Source organism: Rousettus aegyptiacus, unplaced genomic scaffold (assembly GCF_014176215.1).
Source record: "Rousettus aegyptiacus isolate mRouAeg1 unplaced genomic scaffold, mRouAeg1.p scaffold_m13_p_9, whole genome shotgun sequence".
In the NCBI taxonomy this organism is placed as follows: domain Eukaryota; kingdom Metazoa; phylum Chordata; class Mammalia; order Chiroptera; family Pteropodidae; genus Rousettus; species Rousettus aegyptiacus.
In genome coordinates, this window is record NW_023416312.1 from 18,074,939 (window position 1) to 18,096,281 (window position 21,343).

General features: G+C 33.0%; 1 protein-coding gene across 8 annotated transcripts in view; it reads right to left on the reverse strand.

The window, feature by feature from the left end:
- DMD (dystrophin) overlaps positions 1–21,343 on the reverse strand; it is a 2,254,165-nt gene that overhangs the window by 1,385,224 nt on the left and 847,598 nt on the right. For all 8 annotated transcript variants that reach the window (XM_036227209.1, XM_036227208.1, XM_036227211.1 and 5 more), the window contains one exon: positions 442–630. In XM_036227209.1, the coding sequence (XP_036083102.1) occupies positions 442–630 (189 nt within the window). The remainder of the gene's footprint in view (positions 1–441; positions 631–21,343) is intronic.

Here is a 21,343-nt window from a genome sequence, read left to right on the forward strand (position 1 = left end):
GCAGAAGAAGACACTGTTATAAGGATTTGTGTGCAATGAAGTTGAAGAAACAGCAAAGAGGACAGGGAATGAGAGGGAGGCAAGTAAGTGTGTCATCTCAGGAAAAGCCTCCCAGTGAGTGTAGTTTAGCCTGACATGAGGCAGGCACTCTTGAATGAGTTATAGTTTAGCATTGCCTTGACCCAAGAGAAGGGAGCTGGGGTTTCACATTCTTGTATGAGTCACTGGCAAAATCTGATCTCAGCACTTTGAAGTGGTGTTCTCCAAGGCAGAACTTCAAATGCTGGCTGTTGGAATCTCAAGCACATGAATGTTATTTGTCTCCATTTCAAAATAAAAACTAAATTAACAAAATAGAATCTTACAGAGTGAGCTAAAAAGAGAGACTTGCCTTTATGACAAGTCATATGCTGTGTTTCATAAATCGATGTTTTGCTTTACCTCATGAGTATGAAATTGTTCTTTCACTTCTTCTACATTATTAGAAATCTCTCCCTGTGCTTGCAATGTGTCCTCGGCTGAAAGAAGCCATGAGAGTACTTCTTCTAGAGCGGTTTGGTAACTATCCAGGTTTATTTCAGTCCCCATGAATGAACTGCCAAATGGCTTGTCTTCAGGAGCTTCCAAATGCTGAACAATAAAATAAATTGGGTATTATACAATTAGTATTTTTGCAGACTGTTCTAGTACATTAAGTGATAAAATGAATGAAATATTTAAAATGCTAAAATGTCCGTTTGCATTATCAGAGACATGAACAGCCAACACACACAACAGTGATCCTTCATTTTAACAGCCTCACAAATATCCATACAAATTTTCAAATAGTAGCCAAAATCAACTTCAAATTAATATTTTATTAAAGGTCTTCTGGATTACTATAAAGAGTGAATTAGTACATTTCTTCATGCGATACTTTAAATGCTTCAAATCTTCATCCGTAAGTAATTTTTTTCAGTTCGTACTTTCAATCCTTTATACACACTTTATTATATTTATATAATATATTCCAAATGTGCATTAGAGGCATCTCTTCTCAAAAACACTAGATAATGAAATATTTTTGAAAATTTACAGAGCAGAAGAATTATCAGCATAAAAATAAATAGGGGGAGGGAGGTAAAATTTAAAAAGAAAAACCTCATTTACACAGCTGAAATTTCTAACAATATAATGGCTTCTATGAATTAAATCTTTATTTCCAGAAGGCTGTGGTTTAAGTAGCAACACATTATCTTAGGAGAAGTAAAATATAAAGTATTTGCTTCCTAATTGAATTAGCAGGATGTTCAATGAGATTCTCAATAGTTGTCTTGGAATTTATGATGGGATCCTAAAGCTGAGAACAAAAGATACGAAGTCTCCATAATCCTAAGAAGATGCAGGCCACCAATGAAGGAACTGCTAAAATACAGGCCACCAATGAAGAAACTGCTAAAAGGTGATGACGAAACTGGCCTCACAACCCTAAATCCACTACCTAGCTCAGCAGTATATAAGAGAAAGCAAAGAGATTGGAGATTTCTGGCAAGAAAGGATTCCTCTGGAATGCTATGTGTGTCTATGTGTGTCTCCACCTCAAGCCAAGTGATGGAGACTTCAAGAGAGCCACCTGTAGAAGATAAGGTAGTATATAGGATGAACTATTGACCTGGTAGTGTGTTTACAGAGATTCAGAAACAATGAGAAAAGTACTACCATGTGAAAGGAGAGACCTCTTGGGATAACCTGTGTGTCTGCTGCTTTAACCTCAGGGCCACCGTCAGTGGTAAAAAAAATGTGATCAAATAAGAAAATCTGCCTGAATTTTTCGTTTGGGTCAAGTACACTCATGCTAGGTTGCTGGGCTTCAAAAACCTAGCTAAGATACTAGAATGCACTCATGTAAAGTGAAGGACCACACACAAGAGGATTTCCTGCTGAGGTAAGGAACACAGGCAAACTGTTGACATAGGAGCAGAGTAAAACCATTGGAGAAATATTTGGAGAGAAATCTTCTGTGTACTTCAAATACAGCAAGCAAGTGCTGGGCCCTAACAAGCAGGGTTTTGCAAAGGAAACAAAAACCAGTGTAAAACAATCAGAAGTTATTTGGGGGAATTTCACAATCCTGCCTAGAGAAAACCCATCCTTTTGATGGTTTGCCTCTGGCATGTCTGCTTTTTCCGTTTCCAGCTCCCCTCAATGCTGGGCCTTATGTCACTGAGCTGCCGGCACCAATGTAATTGTGCCCATCTGATAAATACTCCAATTTTGAAAGTTTGATGTTATAAATTTCTCTAACTATTAAGTCCTTTAAGATGGCAAAATATAGTGGCAGTCTTTGGTGTGATATTTTCATCAAATGAAACACAAACAACCAAGGAATCCTATCATATCTCTGCTCACTTTTATTTTTTTTCTTTTATTAGCCAACTATTTATGCTGAAACTCATGACATATGACATAGGAGGAAAGGGAAAGATAGGGCAACCCATACTTCCTTTTCCTTTCAGTCCTTCTACTCATCAGTAAGCCAAAGGTAAAGAATATTAGTAGAATATGCACCTATCAAGAGGTGAAATAAAAATATCTGAGTTAGTTGTGCAACATTTCCACATTAAGAATGAAATACATATGTATGTACAAGCTACAAAATACAGATTGTCTGATAACACTGATTTTGCATGAGTTAAATGCTTATATATGCATTCGCCACTGCAATTGCACAATATAACAATAAGCAGTAAAACACATGCTAATGATTTAAAATTTTAATTTTCTTTATTCAAAATGATGTTAAATAATAATAATAAAAAAAACACCATGGCCAGTAGAGAGAGAGAGCATGATTAAAAAATTAGCTTTATATTTTAGTAATTTTAACAGCACTTTCCTTCCTGCTATTTGAACAAGGGTCTCTGTATTTCATTTTTCACTGAGCCACGTAAATTATATTGCTAGCCCTGTGTGTAAGTGAAAACATAAAATCCAATCCTCGATATTTTGCTTTCTCCGGGTTACAGGTGAAAGTTAATCAGAGCTTTATTGTGCACAGCAGAACAAGGTTATAAAACCCAGGGGCTTTACAGGCAATCAGTCAGTGTTTTTCAATCTTGACTCAAGCCTGAGGTCTTGTCACTGTGGGGAAGTTACTTAGTCCTATCATAAGCCTTAGTTTCCTTATACATAAAGTGGGAACAGTAATACTTCCCTAATAAGATTGTGGAAAAAATTAAAGGAGAGTATATAAAGTGTTGGAAGAATGCCTGACTGAGTGAAGGAACACAATAAATTATGTTATGCTGTAATTATTATTAGATCCTTGTATACATAATAACAATTTTGAAACATAATCTATCCCTAGATTACTTTATTTAGTCACTATCCAGATTTCAAGAGTCAATTATTGTAGAAAAAAATGACTCCAAAAACTTCTAAGAGCAAATATCAATTAAATCAAATCTTTCTGAAATGTCAACCTCAACCTAGCTCCAGCTTAAAAGTTCTAAAAAATCATTAACAATCTTTAGTTCAAGTAATTGTCTCCAAATGATAAATTGTAAACACTATTACTCAAGTAATACAATATTATATTTCACCACTGTACAATCTGTATTAAAAAAATTAAACATTTTATGATTTACTGATATTTATAGAGCCTTGAATTTGGGAAAAAATTTTAAAATGAGAATCTTTATCCTCAAGAACAGGATTTCTAGTACTCATAAATTCTGAATCTAAATGTTTTGTTTGAGGATGTTCATAAAACAAAAACTTTGCAAAGACAGCCTTATTAAAGTCAAATTCAAACATGAATAAGCTAATAAAATACATAAACAACTTAATCAATATTCATATTTATAGATTTACTTTTACAAATATATATGATTATGGTCAAAATTGTCAGCTGGGCTCTGAGTAATTCTTTGTCTAGATCATTGTTTTTCAGATTTTAAGTCATTATCCATCAGTGACTCATGAAATCATTTTAGTAGGCCACAACAAAGAATATTCTGTTGAAAATTAAATAGAATACGTAACTATGTATGGTAATGGGTGGTAACTAGACTTACTGTGGTGATAATTTTGCAGGGTATACAAATATCAAATCATTATATTATACATCTGAAAACTAATGTAATATATCAATTATACCACAATAAAAAAAAGAAAGTTATAAAGTCAGGATTCAAATCCAGACCTAATGAACATAAGCCTGTGCTCTTGCCACTATGCCTCACTGCATCTCTAGACTACCCAGATGATTATGATGAAAGAAGTCAGATTTTTCATATCCTGCTAAAGGTAGTGATTAGCTCAGGAAAACTTATTGTAATAAATAAATCAATAATATACATGTTAAAAATAAATTAAATAGAATAGAAATATGTGTGTCATTTAAACTAAGGATTAGTATTGTTTTGTGAATTTTTGTTTCAGATATGCATATATATTGTATGTCTATGTATATATGTATACATATATATGTTCTTGGTCAAGATGAAAAAATGTTCTTTGTAGTTTATGAAACAAAATTGGAAATGACCCTAGAACTTTAGTGCAAGTAACCCCATGCATATTTTCAAAAGGACCCTGGAAGAAAATACATTTTATTAATAAATTAATCTTTAACAGAGAATTCAGAAACAAAGAGATACAGAAAATCTTATATTTTTCATTATAACTTCCTAAAATATAGATTCATTGTTATAGTATTTCATATGTCACCTAAATTTACAGCTAGTTAATACATATCATGGCATCAAAGGATATTTTCTAGGATACTTGATCTTTGCTTTTTGTTGAATAAGATCTATGCATAAAAAAGAAATACTAGTCATTTTGTAAATGGAGATGACAGTATCATCAACTAGAACTAATTTTTTTCCTATCCTTTGATCTTATTTTCTGTTTTTATCACAGTAGTTTATGTTTCTCTGCAGTACATTGGGCAAATAAAAATTCAGATGAGAGGCATAACAATGAATGAATAAAACAATCCTGGCTATTTTAAAAGTGAAGAGCACTAAAATTGGTGTAACAGTATCCACATACTTCAGAGGCTTAATTACTGCCCTTTTGCACAAAGAATTCATAGATATTGTCACCTGTGTTCCTTAAAGATATTGCTAATGCATAAAGGTGGAAGAGTAGAGAGGGAAAAGTAAAGTAATGAGGGAAGACAAATGAATATATGTGTTAGTCCTGCAAGGTCCAGGACAAATATCTGGAAACTCATTTCTAGTGATAGAAATTGATGTAATAAAATATAGAGCAATAGCTTTGACAGTACTCCATACATAAATATGTCTTAAAACCCAGTTTACTATCTGTTTGATGTTGGGTAAGTTATTTAACCTGTCTACATCTCAGTTTTCCTATCTGTAAAACAAAGAAAATAAAAATATATCTCCATAGTGTTGTTGAAAAGACTATATGAGATTATGCATATAAATTGTTAAGCACATTCTAGTTTCCAAGAAATGCTCTGCAATGCTTGTATTTGGGGACCAATGTTCATTGAAATGGGGAATGATTTTTATGAGGAAATACAGTTGAATGAGCTGTATGTATTTTTAGAAGCATGATTTTGGCAATTCAAACTGAGATAAGTCATCAAATGGCTACATATAGGTAGAGAAACCAGCAATCCAGCAAACCACAAAGCTCTTTGAAAAATAGCTGGGACATTTCCAGAGGGCACAATCCATCACTGAGCAGTTTTATATTTCTGCTGAAACTGATCTATTTTGGCAACTTCCTCAAATTCAACCTTAAAATGTAATACAAGTTTTAACCGGGATAAAGAGAGTTTTGTTGTTCTTGAATGCATAAATGCTGTGAGAACACTTGAAAATTTTATCACCTGCTTCCTCTAGATGTGTCATACTTCTTTTTTATAGAGTTGAAGTCAATTCATGGATGGTGAATTTTTGGCGTATTCTATAATCATTTTATCTTTCACTCAAATATTATTTGAGAGCTAAAGGATTACAGAGGGATAACCAAGTTTTTCTTTTACTAAATCACAGAGGACAGTTTAGAGCAACCAGGATTAGTATCTGGAAATATTCTTGCCACATTTCCACTGTATTTCCTCAGAGATATAACATGTAAACCAGGGTATGATTCAAAGTATGAAAAGAGACTACAGAAGTGAGTTGTGAGAAATTAATCCATCATGCAACACTGTACATTACATTTAATCTAAAGACACCACTAAACGGGTAATTTTTAATATTGCTTGAGCCTGAAGCTGAGTTAAAAGTTAAGCCTTAATGAGGATTTAGGAAAAATTATTGCCTGCTGTTATGGAGACATTAAAACAACAATCACAACAACAGCTACATCTACAATAGCAATAACAACAGCTGCCATTATTTATTGGGCACTTACTGCCAGTCAAGTGGCTAAGCACATAATGTGCATTATATCATTTTTCAACACAACAGGTCAGGATGACAGAGAATAGTAGGATGAGAAAATGGGAGGAGAAAAATTAAATAGTATACCAAAGGTCACAAAGATCACTGGTTATTCTGAGATTTAAAACCAGGTTGTTTGGTTTCCAAAACACATGTCTTTGACACAATTTGACAGATCTCTATTAATGAAGAAAATGGATGCAGAATCTATAAAATAGCACCTTCACAAAATACCCAAATATAATTTCTTAAAAAAATAAAAATTTATATGTAACTTATTTGTAACTATGTGTGGTTACAGATGTTAACTAGATTTATTGTAAGGGATTATATATATATATATATATATATATATATATATATATAATCATTATGTTGTATACCTAATATAATGTTATATGTTAGTTATATATCAATAAAATATAAATGAAAATAAATAAAATATTTAAGGGAAGTTATATCCTAGGCTCATATAAAAAAAAAACTAACTGAAGTAACATTGTAATCCAAATTTCCTTAGTCACCTTCGAAGGATTTTAATTTCAAATACCAACTGTATTGCAAGTTGTTATATGCCAAATATATAAAATGGGTCAATTTAAAGAAAGCTAAAAGGGAAGGTCGATAAGATGATCAAAGCCATTTCCGCACAGATCAATTCTGCCTTTTTAAAAAAGTATATTTTTTCTTCATTTCCACAATTTTGAAGTCAGTGGTCTTGAAACTACTAAGAAAATCCCCAGATCCCATTATGCGGTGAGTCAGAAATCACATGTAAAGTTAAAAATGATACTTATAAGACACAGACACTGATATCACACTGAAAAATGGACAACAAAAATGCAGCCAGATGACAGACCCCAGGTGGTGGTAGAGACTCTCTTTTATAAGACAGAGGAAGCTTGGAAAAAAGTAAAACTAACATCAGTATTTTCTAAAGGAAGGCATGTGTCAAATCCAGTTTAAACTCTAGTCATTCTACAAATCCTATCACTTGTCTTCGATATTTAATATCAGTAAAGTTGATGTTCTTCATTACAGAACATTTCACAGAAATTCTATATTGTGCTTAGTATGCTCTGTTCAAGGAAACAAAAAAGTACATCATATGTATAATTACGTGCATTGTGTATGTGCATTTACATTTTTAAAATGAAAACTCATCCAAACACTTATTAAACAAAAGGTTCTAGAACCAAAAGTGTTCATCTTGATACCTGAAAACACTGGCCACTGCCAAGACTGCTGGTCCTATACATCTCTCCTCCTCCACTTCTTACACAGTAGTAGACAGTTTAGGTGACAATTTGGTTACCTTGGAATATAAACTACAGTTCCCAGTTTTCCTTGCAGTTAGGTGTGGCATGTGACCAAATATTGGCCAGAGGGATAAAATATATGTAATTTCTTTGTTAAGACAAAAGAAGAATAGATATGCTCTCCTCTTTGTCCTTTCCTCCTTCCTGCAAAGTGTAATGCAAATACGGAGTTGAGCCATCCTTGCTCATGGGGATAAAGGCTGATCCTAGCAGAAGACAGAGCAATAAGACAAAAGGACCTTGGTCCCTGGATAGGCAGAGGTCTCCTATGAGGTCTGGAATACCCACATTTAGGCAGGATAAATAATTCTCAAAGAGAAATAAACTCATTTCATAGATAATCCATCGCTAAGTTGTGTCTTTGTTACTTCCAGAAAATCTGAAGCCCATCCAATACGATAGCGTGCCATAAGTTTCTAGAAACTGAGATTTTACTATGAAGATACATGTATTTCTAAGAACTAATATGTGATTTAAAAAAAAAAAAACTTTCTACCATAAAACTTTCTACCATGTATGTTTATTGACAATATATCCTCTCTCTCTAAAACATACTCTCAGTGAAGTTTCCAATTTATTTTGCTTCAGCATATCTCGACCCATACCCCTTTTTTCTAGGTATATGATGTGTTAATGTGATGCACTTATATAATGCAATATGATCACCACTAGAGCTAGCTAACACCTCCATCACATCACATAATTACCATTTCTTTTTTTGCAACGAGAACATTTAAGATCTGTTCTCTCAGCAACTTCCAAGTATATAATACAGTATATACCTTTAGATATTACACCAGCCTTTATGTTCCATGAAGGCAGAGACCCTGCCCCTATGCCTAACAGAAGATACAGCACAAAGACAACTAATGAATATTAACTGAATTAAATTGTTTGGGGTAGCTAATTTTATTTAGTATCATTAAATCTCGTTTGTCCTTCTAATTTGTTTTCATATAAAATATATTTTAACCAATAATCACATCTTGAAAATCAGGAGTATCCTGATGTAAAATATTATAATTTTAAATATGTACTTCTTCCCCAGACAGCAGGTCTTTGGATAATGTCATTTCATTCAACATTATTTCATTATAATGTTGTATTTTTATAATGTTAATGGAATGCTGCAGGAACTTAATTTTTGTTTATATCAATTAGTCTATGGTAAAGTTGGTTTTGTTTTGTTATATGTCATTTCACTTAAAGTTGCAGAGCCTATTGATGATGTTGAGTGAGGACTTACTGTATTCCCTTTGATAATTTGTGTTTGTTTCTTTTTCTTTCTCTAGTTTTTCTAATTCTAGTCTTTCATATCATTGGGCATACATTTACTTTCAAAGTTATGCTATCTCCTATTCCTTTATTTGTAATAGAACCCTTCCTATTAAATCAAAACGGATGAAAAAGAAATAACTATTTCTATGATGAACTCTTCTAGACCAATGGAAGTTTAGAAAGAAAATGCGAGAATATTTAAACAGATTAAGAAGTACCTATTATAAAATATGCCTTTTTTAAAAAATTAACACAGTTCACAATAATTTTCTTATAAATATAAATAACCTCCTATGTAAAATAACGCTCTCTGAAATTCATTAGGTAGTGCATGAAGACTGTCAGGCTTCCTGACTTCTTTGTACATATTATCTCATAAAATTCTTATAACCATCCTAAAAGAGGGGCCCATTTTCCAGATGAGGAAATTGAGGGCATACCAAGAGGTGTGGGAGGATAAATCAGACCCTCTGTAAACTTGTATTCCTTCTTGCCATTCTGAACAGCTGGAGGACTATTATGAAATCCATAGATCCAAGAGAAGAAAGAACAACACAATAAGGGTATAATTACTTCGATATGTTTCAACAATTTTAGAAGTCAGTATTTGGCTGGAATTCATGCAAGTTGGGAATTTAAACAATCAGGAATTTGCTAAAAGTAACTTTAAATAAGAAAAATTACAAATGTCTGAGAAGACCAAAACAGTTACTAATATTATTTTTCTCAACTCTACTTTCAAATAGACCTAATGCATGTATACCAAGTCTTACTAATTTTAACCAGTTTTATAAATAACTAAAACAAATATGACTCACTGGATGACACTCATAAAATAAAAATAAGAAGTATATTGCTTTCGGCAAATTGTTTTTACTTATCAAAATTTTCCAAAATGAAATATATATAATGAATACTCATTGTTTTCCAAATTCATATAAACTTCACTTAAATAATATATCCCCCAGAGGAAAAAAAATGGCATAGATGATAGAAGCCTTGTTCATCCCTCCTGCGACAGAAACACCAAGCAAACAGCAAGGAAAATTTGCCTGGGGTCTAGAAGAACAGAATCACTACAACTAGGGAGAGAAATAATTAATCACCCTGGTGGAACGTAGGAGTGGTTAAAGACAGGAGGCTATGCAGTCCCCAGTGGCTGAGTGTGACAGAGGCTGTGGCAGCAGCTGCAGATGCCTCTTAAAGGGGCCGTGCCGGGGAGAGGACTTTCGTGGTGACGGACCCGCTCACTCTGAACACCATCACCGGATGTCTGCATGGGGGACACCAGGGACTTAAAGAGGGACACTGAGTTGTCAAAGCGAGGGCCAGAGGCGAGGCCCTCTCCCAGGCAGAAACGGGTCAGATGATAAAGACAAATATTACATGGTTTCATGTACACGTGGAAAATAAAGAAAAAAAAAACAATAACAACAACAAAAGGAGAAATAAACTCTTATATAGAGAGAATATTTTGAGGGTTACTGGATGGGAAAAGGGTTACCATCTCCTGATAATCTATTTTGCTTCCCATTTTTAATCTTGTTTATTTTCATGGACTCAAGAACTTCCTACTGTTGATTATCTCTTCCCTCTCCAATATCTCTACCTTAATCTAAACCTAGTGGTCACTTTCCTACTCTATGCATGTCTGTACTCACCCTCTCTAAAATTTAACTGCCTCTCCACCCCACCCCTACCTATCCCTGCATTTAACAATATCTCAAAAGCATCATGGTGCACAAAACCAATGTCTGTGGGTGAGTTCAAATTCCTGAAGCTCTGGAATTTGTAAGCATTATGTGCTTGGCAGAGTTATTTAATCTCAGACTGCTGATACACACCTGGAAATGGATATGCTGATATTAACTTAGAGGGTGCTCGTAAGGCTCATAGATAGTATACACATAGTTTTTATTAACATTTAGTATCGCCCCTCCCGTTCAACCTTTATAAAATTTCTTCCATTGCTACACTGTTGTTATTTAGTAGAGAGGAGAGTGGAGAAATAAGAAGTAACATCTACAAAGGGGAGTTGGTTTTACTTAGATTCTAGTTTGTAAAAAAATATTTAACTAAATTAACACACTTTTGCTTAAATAGGTAAATTTCCACAGACATAATGGTTATCTCCACTTCCCTCAGGTATACCAGCTACTGAAATTATTTCATCACCTTTCACATGTATCACTAAATTCTTTAGGTTTTCTCTTTACTTATTTTACATACTTTTGTCTCTTTTCCTTGATCCTAAAAGGGTGATTTGGTATATCCTTCAGGAAAACCGTCATTGTAGACTAAATCTGAGTATAGAATTTTATTTATTTTGTTCACTATACAGTACCTGGCATATAGCAGAACATAATAGATATTTACTGAATAAAATAATGAATATCCTAGCATATGTCAGGTAACAATTTCTCATCTTACTTGATATTAATATTAAGATTTTTTTCCTTAGGGGATTAGACCAAAGCTATTTCATCTCTCCATGTCAGGACAGAGGGAAGAAATAGCATACCCTACTAAAGCTGCCCTACTTTGGACAGATCCTGAGAAGGCCGGGTTCTTTGGAAAAGACAACAAGGCTCAGAAAAAAAAATAGAAGGCAGCAGAAAAACAGGAAGACCATATATGACAAGGATTGATTCCATAAAATAAGCCATAGGCATGAGTCTGAGAGCTGAGCAGGGCTGTTGAAGACAGGACACTGTGGCCGTCATTCATTCATAGGGTCTCCAGGAGTCAGAGCCAACTCAGTTGCATACCACACACACACTTTTGTGTATAACACCTGCTGCTTTACTCAGTGTCTCCCTACATTCTTCAATGAAAGAGAGCCTTTGTTTAAGGCCTTTAGAGATTGACATTTGTAAGGAAAATGCTAATGGTATTAAACCCTGGGAACAATCTGGGCAGATTTCATTATCAGCTGCAAACTCTGCTCTCTGCTTCAAGGCAAGTAATAAAAGACCAGAGCGGTAAGTCATCTGCACTTGTTGGTGCAGGTAAATGAGAAGGTGCATGTAGAGAGTCAGCTGAAGGCAATGGGCAGTTCTTAAATTTTACTGGCTCCTAATAGGAGTGAGCATGCTTCAGTTTTATACTTTAGGGTCCCACTGACGATTAAAGCTTTTAATCTTAAGGTTCAGACAACTGAGAAGTGTGCATAAGGACTCACTGCATTAGATGGAAATAAAAAAAATATGAAAACTTTTGATAAGTTTTTATCACTTGTTGTACTAATATTTCTTCTCACATTTTGAGGTAAAAGACTCAAACGCTGGAAGGAATCATTCCTGATTTAGGAAAGATACTAAAAAGGGATTTAAGAGTATATATGTACATATTATAAAATGAGGCAAAGGGAACAAAAGTAACAAAAGGATAACAGATCCCCAAGTAAGGTTGACATCGAAAATAACATGTCATAAAGATGTATATATGTATATTTTTAAAAATATTCTTTATTATTGAAATGACCTACTCTTTTTTCTTCAATTGGTTGATAGCTGCCCAGCAAGCAATATCCTTTACAATTTATTTCACATTCACCTCTTCATTTTTATTCCTAGTAGCATCACACTAAACAACTGAGGACATTGGACAATATCAGGAGACAGTTTTGCTTGTCATTGCTGGGAGTTGAGGGTGCTATTGATGTCTAGGACATCTGGTGGGTGGAGGCCAGGAATGTTGCTGAACATTCTCAAATGCACAGCTCAGCAGCAACATAAGGACCATCATCACCCACTCTCCCTCTGTCAACAATGAAAGTCTAAATGGCAGTACTGACACTTGCAGAAACCATGCCCGGAAATAACACTAGAGCCACATTAATGACATTCTCTCCAAACTGATTCTCTTTTCTCCATCTTTTGCTTACTTCAATCCAATTTAAGATTAGCTGCACCATTTATCTATTGGATATGTTATTCTCATATGCAGTAACCTTGAGTGATTTTACTATGAGAATTAAGTCCCAAATTCATACCCTAACAGGTAACAGGCTCAGATGTTTTCTACCATTCTCTCTTTTATGGCTTTGGAAATCTACCAATCACCCATTTCATGTTATACTTCCCTATTTCTTTATTTTTCCTGCTATAAACATATAAAAAACAAAACAAGAACACTTTCTCAAACACATTTAAATCATATTTTCCTTCATGTTTCAGTTCAAATCTCATCTCCTGTATGACTTTTCCTGATCCTTTATAATGTTTTCCAATTTTATAAACTGTTCATCTTTATTGAAATATTTGTGAATGCAAAGTCCACATTTTTATAATCGTTTGTGCATTAGCAATTTTGAGAACAGATTCAACTTGCCGCCCTGCTTACTTTTCACCCGATAGATCAGATATTATTTTTTTACATCTATCAAATAAAATTTAATATTTTATCATTTAAATCAGTATTTCTTGCACTATCAAGTGAAAATATATTTTATATATATAATATGGATTCAAAACCACAGTGAATCATTTCATTTATAATATTTTTTAGACAAAAGAATGGAAAGCAAATTTAATTGGTCTTTCATTTGTAATATTTTAAATATATTTTAAAATTTCCTTTTCAAGTTTCTGTGTAGATGCAATTTTATAACTAATACACTTATGATGAGAATATTTTCAAATATCCAATTTCAAAATGCTCTCTCCATAGCATGAATTGCTAATAAAATTCAGCTCCCTTTTTAATCATTGTTAGTAGAGAATTGTACCTAGAAAAGAGAAATCGAGTGTTTTTATTGCTTTTGGAAATATCTGAGAAATAACATAGACTCACATCCACTTGCCAACACTGAAATGCTCAGCATATTTAGAACACTTGTTTTTTGTTTTTGTTTTTGTTTTTGTTTTTTGAGAAAGAAAATACATAGTACATTTTCTCAACTACTCTACCATGAGATGACTTAGAACACTTCTGTGCATTCAAAAATATTTTCTAGGACACTCTCATTTTATGCAAATATAAGAAAATCTGTAAACCCGCATAACAGTTCATATGTATTGCAATGCATCCAGAATGCCAACGGTGCCAATCAATAACGGAAAGCCTCACTACCAACCCACATTATTCATGATCTCTAACTTTTCATTGAGAACATCAGGGCCATATATTATATGAAATCGCCCAAAAATCTGTACATCAAAAATTATTCTTTTGGAACCATCTTGTGTACCCCCTGGATGGGTGCTCCCCACTTCGTAGTCCTTGAGTACTACAATCTATAATCTTTTATTCATCTTCTAAACTCCTACAGAATTTATAATCAGTACACAAGGATAATGCACAGACTGTTCACTCTTTGTAAGGTGTGGTGTAAGCACACCATTAAATTATTTAATTTAATCTAACAACTGAAGTGATGATTATTGTCTACATTTTATGATAAGAAGACCAGATTGATAGAGGCCAGGAACTTGTCCCAGGTCACACAGTTAATAAAGAGCAGAGATGAGAGTTGAACTCAGTATTTGTCTCACAGAAGCCTATAATTTTATGTTGCCAGGCATATTTTAATACCTTAAAAAGGGAAGAAACATTTCCCAGAGAAAACTAGATTGGTAAATTTAATTTAAAAATTAAAATATAAAATGTGCCATATTTTATGTGAATGTGATAATTAAAAATCTCTCATACACTCTTAGAATTATTGATAGAATTTTCTGATTTATCTCTAATCACCCCTAGACCTTTCTGACTAATTTTACATGTTTATAATATGATTAGCTTTTGTGTACAACTTCTGTATTCTCAATACATAATTTCTACATATAAAGATTTAAAAAAAAATCTATCATGAGCTTCATTACTACAATGTCCTACTATTTACTTATATATTTCAATATTTAAATCACCACATAAAATTATGGATACTATAAAATATCAACATCACAGGTATTTTTTGTTGATATATAATCATATATGGAGGATATGTCGAAATTTAAAACATGCCTATTGGCATATTTCAAATTGTTTGCTCTACTTTGGAAAAATAGGAAAAGCAACAGAAAGAATAAAAATACTTCCTTTGTTCACATACTGAGATAATCAGTACTGTACTTAAAAGCAGCATTTCATTATATTTTTAAAATATTCTCAAGTACAATCAGTTACCATTTCCTTCATTTATTTATACAACCCTTAACCTTTTTTTATAAAATCAGTACTTATTCTATAAAAAGGCATTGTTTATACATTAAGAGAGCAGAATTATCACCATATATACTAATTAAAATAATGAATTAAATCATGAATATTAAAATATGGCAGTAATTAAAAACTTTAAAATGAAGATAAATTAAAAATCATGCAAATGAGCATAAAAGGAAGGCCAAATATATGTTTGTTCTGGGGAAACCATAAATCAGGAAAAAGAAATTCATTTAAACTAGAAGGTAAATAATCACAAGTATGTGCAGAATTTTCTGATTTAGAAATGCTAGATGCAGCTCAATCTGACCTACAAACTTTTCCAGATAATCAAATCGTGCCTAGGCATAGGACATTTGTTTAAAAAGACACTGATTGCCTTTTAAACTTCTTTTACAATGTTATTAATATGAGTTGCTCTGCAAACTTGACCAACAGTGCTTATTTCTCCCACTGCCTAAAAAGAACCATAAATTACCAATTATCATAGAAGTAGTTTATCAGAGCATGGATTATCTGGAGCTCTTATTTCTCTTCCATTTGGCCTATTTACAGCTCTTAGCACCTAAACAAGAAGTTAAGGCTAAAGAAGGAAAGGCTACAGAAATTCAAAAAATTAAATTTGCTCTTTGTAAGGAGCATATACAGCAAAGCATTTAGAAATGCTAGAAAATTTAATCAAAATGGGATCCACAAAGACATTGAATGTACACAATGGCAGTTGTCTTGAGTGATTTTTTCTCATTATATTGTCTGAAATCTTGACTGAATTAATTGGAGGTTTTAGCATCCTACAGGACTCAAAGTCCTTTATTTTTATCAGGTAATAGGACACCTTGACAGATTTCACTTGCCAGTGAGTAATACACAACACTTATTGCCAATATATTGACCATTTTCAGTATGGAGACAAGAAATTGAAAATCAGCTTTCCAAAAAAAATTATGACAATTAAATAGTTTCTTGGGGGAGAAAAGAGTTTTCCTGGTCAACAGAGTCAACTAGAAAGCTTCTTGTCTGGTTTTATATTTACTGTGAATTTGATGCCACCAGTATCTCTGACTGTCCTCTTTGACAAAACAACAACAACAACAACAACAACAAAACACAATCAGAACTGATGGCTGAGTTTACCTAAGGTTCTTGTGGAATCTAACAGTTTTATGACATATATAAGCACACACTTTTTTCATAGGATAAATATTGATTGTTATTTCACAATGTATTTGTCTACAAAACAAATGCAGCCTAAAATAATAAAGCATTCTAATGCATTGTTCAGAAAATGCTACATAAAAATGACATGGAAAAAATAAATCTTTAAAATATATAATATAAATGTGTTATTATGGCAATGCTTATAATGTAATTTTTATCATTAGAAATAAAACATATTAGAAAGGTTAAAAGAACTTTCTATTCATTACACAGTTGACTCTGAAGACTGATTATTTTCTTCAACCGAGCCTTCTTTATCCATTGTTATTATTGAAGGACCAGCTAATCATGAGTTTAATAACATATAAAATTACAAAATTACTAATTATTGTAATATAGACATTCTTAATAAAACTGAACCTTCTCAGGAGGCAGCATATATCCAAAACACAGCAAGACCAGTGTTTACAAATGCATAACCAAATTCATATCAAGGTTCATGAGAGATGTTTTGAATTCCAAGTCACAAATACAGTAGTTAAAAAAAATCAGGTTTAAAATCAACAAGTTTAAAATTCAATGTGCTTTACAATGTGTTTTAAGCAACAGAACACACATATTTCTTAAATGTACATGGAACAGTTTCTAGTTTAGATCATGTCAAGCCATAAAATAAGTCTTAATAAATTTAAGAGGATTGAAATTGTATCAAGCATTTTTTTTTCCAAAAATAATTGTATGAAACTAGAATTACACAAAGAAAACTGGAAAATTTACAAATATGTGAAGATTAAACAACATGCTACCAAACAACCAAATGGTCAAAAAAGAAATCAAAAGAAAAACTAAAAAAAAAAAATACATCATGGGACAAACAAAAATGGAAATATACCAAAATTTGTGGAAGTCAGCAAAAGCACTTCTAAGAGGGAAGTTCCTAGTGTTAAATGCCTACCTCAAGAAACAAGAAAAGTCTCAAACAACCTAATTTCACACCTCGAGGTACTAGGAAAAAGAATAAATAAAGCCCAAAGTTACTACAAGGTAAAAACTAACAAAGATTAGAGCAGAGGAAAATGAAATAAAGACTAAAAAGACAATAGAGAAAATCGATGAAACTAAGAGCTGGTTCTTTGAAAAGATTAACAAAATTGACAAGCCTCTAGCAAGATTCACCAAGAAAAAAAGTGAGAGGACTCAAAATCTAAAAGGAAAGAGGAGATGTTACAACTGATACTATAAAAACACAAAGAATCATAAAAGACTACTATGAGCAATTATAAACTCACAAATTGGACAACCTATAGGAAATGAATAAATTCCTAGAAACATATAGCCTACTAAGACTGAATCATGAAAAGACCAATTACTAATAAGGAGATTAAATCAATAATCGAAAACCTCCTAACAAACAAAATACAGGCTTCACTGGTAAATTCTAGCAAACATTCCAAGAAAAATTAGAATTAATACTAATTATTCTTAAACTCTTAAAGGAAATAAAAGTGGGAGAAACTCTTCTGAACTCATTTTATAAGACCAGCATTACCCTAAGACCCAAACAAGACAAAGACACCACAGAGAAGTAACTCGCAGCAGAGGGAATAGTCAATAATGTTATTACTAAGTATGGTGACTTTCTATAGTGATAATCACTTTTTAAGGCAGATAAATGTTGAATCACTATGTTGTACACCTGAAACTAATATAATATCGTATGTCAACTATAATTAAAAATAAATTAAAAAAAGAAAATTAAGTCTCTTTTGTTATCTATTCATCATAGGTAAAATATCCTTAATCATGGAAATTATAATATTGCATCCCTTATCATTTTGTTTTTAGTAAGCATGTAAGGATATTCATAATCAATTGGTAAACCTATCTTTGTCTAGCTTATCTAGTGGTAACTGAGTTAATAATATTGAAAACTTGCAATAGATAATTTGTTATAAAGTTGTTATTATTATTGATTTGCCAGGTGGTAGAATAATTATCAGAGTAGATTTTAATATTCAATACATTAAATATTTATTTATTTTATAGAGAAGGGCTCTGAAACCATATGAAACTCTGGTTCTATCACTTATTAAATATAGTGATTTTTCAAAAATATTTATTGAGCATCTACCAAACGCTATGTGCTATTCTGGGCAATGGCAATGCAACCATATACAAAAGAGACAAAAATCCACATCTTTATAGAACTAATAATATTAGGAGAGGCATACTAAACAAATATGTAATTAAATCTGAAGCTGGTACTTGCTATGGAGAAAAATAAAGCAAGGAAGTGGAATAAAAAGGCCAGAGAAGGAAGGGGATGTTCTGAATTTAAAAGGATGGTCACAAAAGATATCACTGAATTAGTATCATTTGAATAAAAGACTTAATGACATGAGAGTGAGATGGAGATAGCAATGTGAATATGTGGGGGAAATGTGTTCTGGGCAAAGGAATGAAGGCCAGTATGGCTTCAGTGAAATGAGAGAGGGTAAAAATGGTGGATGGCAAAGCCATAGGAGAAAGAAGGGGAAAAGGGAAATGATTGTGTATGGACTTATAAGACAGCAGGCCTTTAGTTCACTCTTAGTGAATGGCGAGCCATTGGCAGATTTTCAGCAGCAGTGAGATATCAGACTTACATTTTAAGAGGACCATCTAAGAGACAAAATATAATATAGGTAAGGCATGGGCCAAAGTAGGCAGACCACCTGAAATGGCTACTTCGATAATTCATAACAGAGATGACAGTGGTAGCAATGGAGGTGGTAAGAAGTAGTCACATTCTGATACAGACTGGTCAAGGTGACCTGGCATCATTTTTTGACCCCTAATATGGAGTGTGAGAAAAAGGGAGATGAAGTTTGACTCCAAAGTATTTGACTGGGGCCACTGGAAGGAAGGAGGTGACGCTGTGAAAGGAAGGGCTGTTGAAGAACAATGCCCCGAGAAGGGGCTAATATCCAAAATATATAAAGACCTCATACAACTCAATAAAAAACAATCCAATTAAAAGTTAGCAGAGGACCTCAATAGATACTTTTCCCGAGAGACATATAAATGGCCAATAGACATATGACTAGCTATTAGGAAAATGTAAGTCAAAACCACAATGAGCTACCACCTCATACCTGTTAGAATGGCTATCATCAAGACAAGCAACAAGTGTTGGAGAGGTTGTGGGGGAAAATGAACCCTCATACACTGCTGATGGGAATATAAATTTGTACAGCTACAATGGAAAACAGTATGGAGGCTCCTCAAAAAACTGAGAATAGAACTACCATATGATCCAGCAATCCCTCTTCTGTGTATTTACCAAAACAACAACAACAACAACAACAAACAAACAAAAACAAACAAACAAGAAAACATGAAAACATTTATCCGCAAAGATATAGGCGCATTTATATTCATAGCAACATTATTCACGCTGGCCACGACATGGAAGCAACCAAAGTGTCCTACAATAGATGATTGGCTAAAGAAGCAGTGGTACATATATACAATGGAATATAACTCTGCCATAAGAAGAAATGAAATACTGCCATTTGCGACAACATGGATAGATCTTGAGATTATCATGCTAAGCAAAATAAACCAGAAAGAAAAAGTTGAGAACTGTATGATTTCACTCATATGTGGGATATAGAACCTGAAAATAACAAATAAACTTAACCAACAAACAGAGACTCATGGACACGGACAGTAGATTAGTGGTTACCAGAGGTAAGGGGGTAGGGGAAAGGTAGATACGGGTTAAATATTTGGTGATGAAAAGAAATTTAACTCTGGGTGATAAATACACAATGCAATATATCTAGCATGTATAATTGAATTGTACACTTGAAACTTATTTGATTTTATTATCAATGTCACCCCCAATGCTTAATAAAAATAAATAAATTAATTTAAATTTAAATTTTTAGAAAGAAGTATATTTGAGGGTTAGTTGTTTCAGTTCTGAACACGTTAAATTTGAATTGACTAGAAGTGAAGAAATGGTTGTTTATCCAAATTTGGAGTTTGTCAGAAAGTTCTGAGTTGGAGTAAAAATTCGGGAGGCTTACGGATGGAATTTGTTATTATCATGCTAGATTAGACTATTGGGGAAATGAATGTGGTCTAAGAACTGAGTCCTGATTGCTGTCATGTTATATTTTTAATTACTTTTAATCATTAAACATCCCAAATGCATACATTCATATGCTAATATGCATATCAACTTTGTGGACTATGAGTCAAGGATATTTTCCTTTTCTTCAGTTTTACAAATGGAAAAACTAGCCACCAAAACTTAGAATATTCATTGGTATTTTCTAGATAGGCAAGTTGCCACATTACTTGACTATGTGTAGAAAATAATGTTTTCAGAATGCTTGCTTCTAGAGTTGGCTTAAAGGGTTCCATCACCCCTCTGCATTATTCACACAGACTGTAGAAAGCGCTAAAAACTTCACATCAGGGGCCAGAGCCCTACTGATCAGCAAGCTTTTGCATAAATAATAGAATTCCAGCAGCAAATGTTTTAAAACAAAGCACCGTCTGATCCTTATTATATTGTGTTTTTAAAAATCAAATCATGTTAAAATGTTCTGCTATGTCATGATCTGTGCTCTATGCCCTATGCTACCTTGCTCCCTGACAAAACTTGAATTTGAAAGATTATTTTTTAATAAATGGAGAAAATACACTGAGACTTAAAGGCCTTGAAAAGGATTAAGCAGAAATCAAAACTAATAATAATCACTTACTAAAAATGGAATTATATTAGTTAAATATTAATGGAATAAAAACTTCTTATTGAAGATGCATCATAATGGTCATGTAGATTTTTTATGTCTGTTTGTCCATTAAATCAACTTTTATAGAGTCATATCACATACTATATATAGCACATGGTATAGTATACACAGTGTACAATACATTCCTACCACAGAGCATATCAAAACTCTTGTTTAAGTCTCTCTCAATCTAAAATACATCTGTCTAATCATATTACTCTTCAATCTA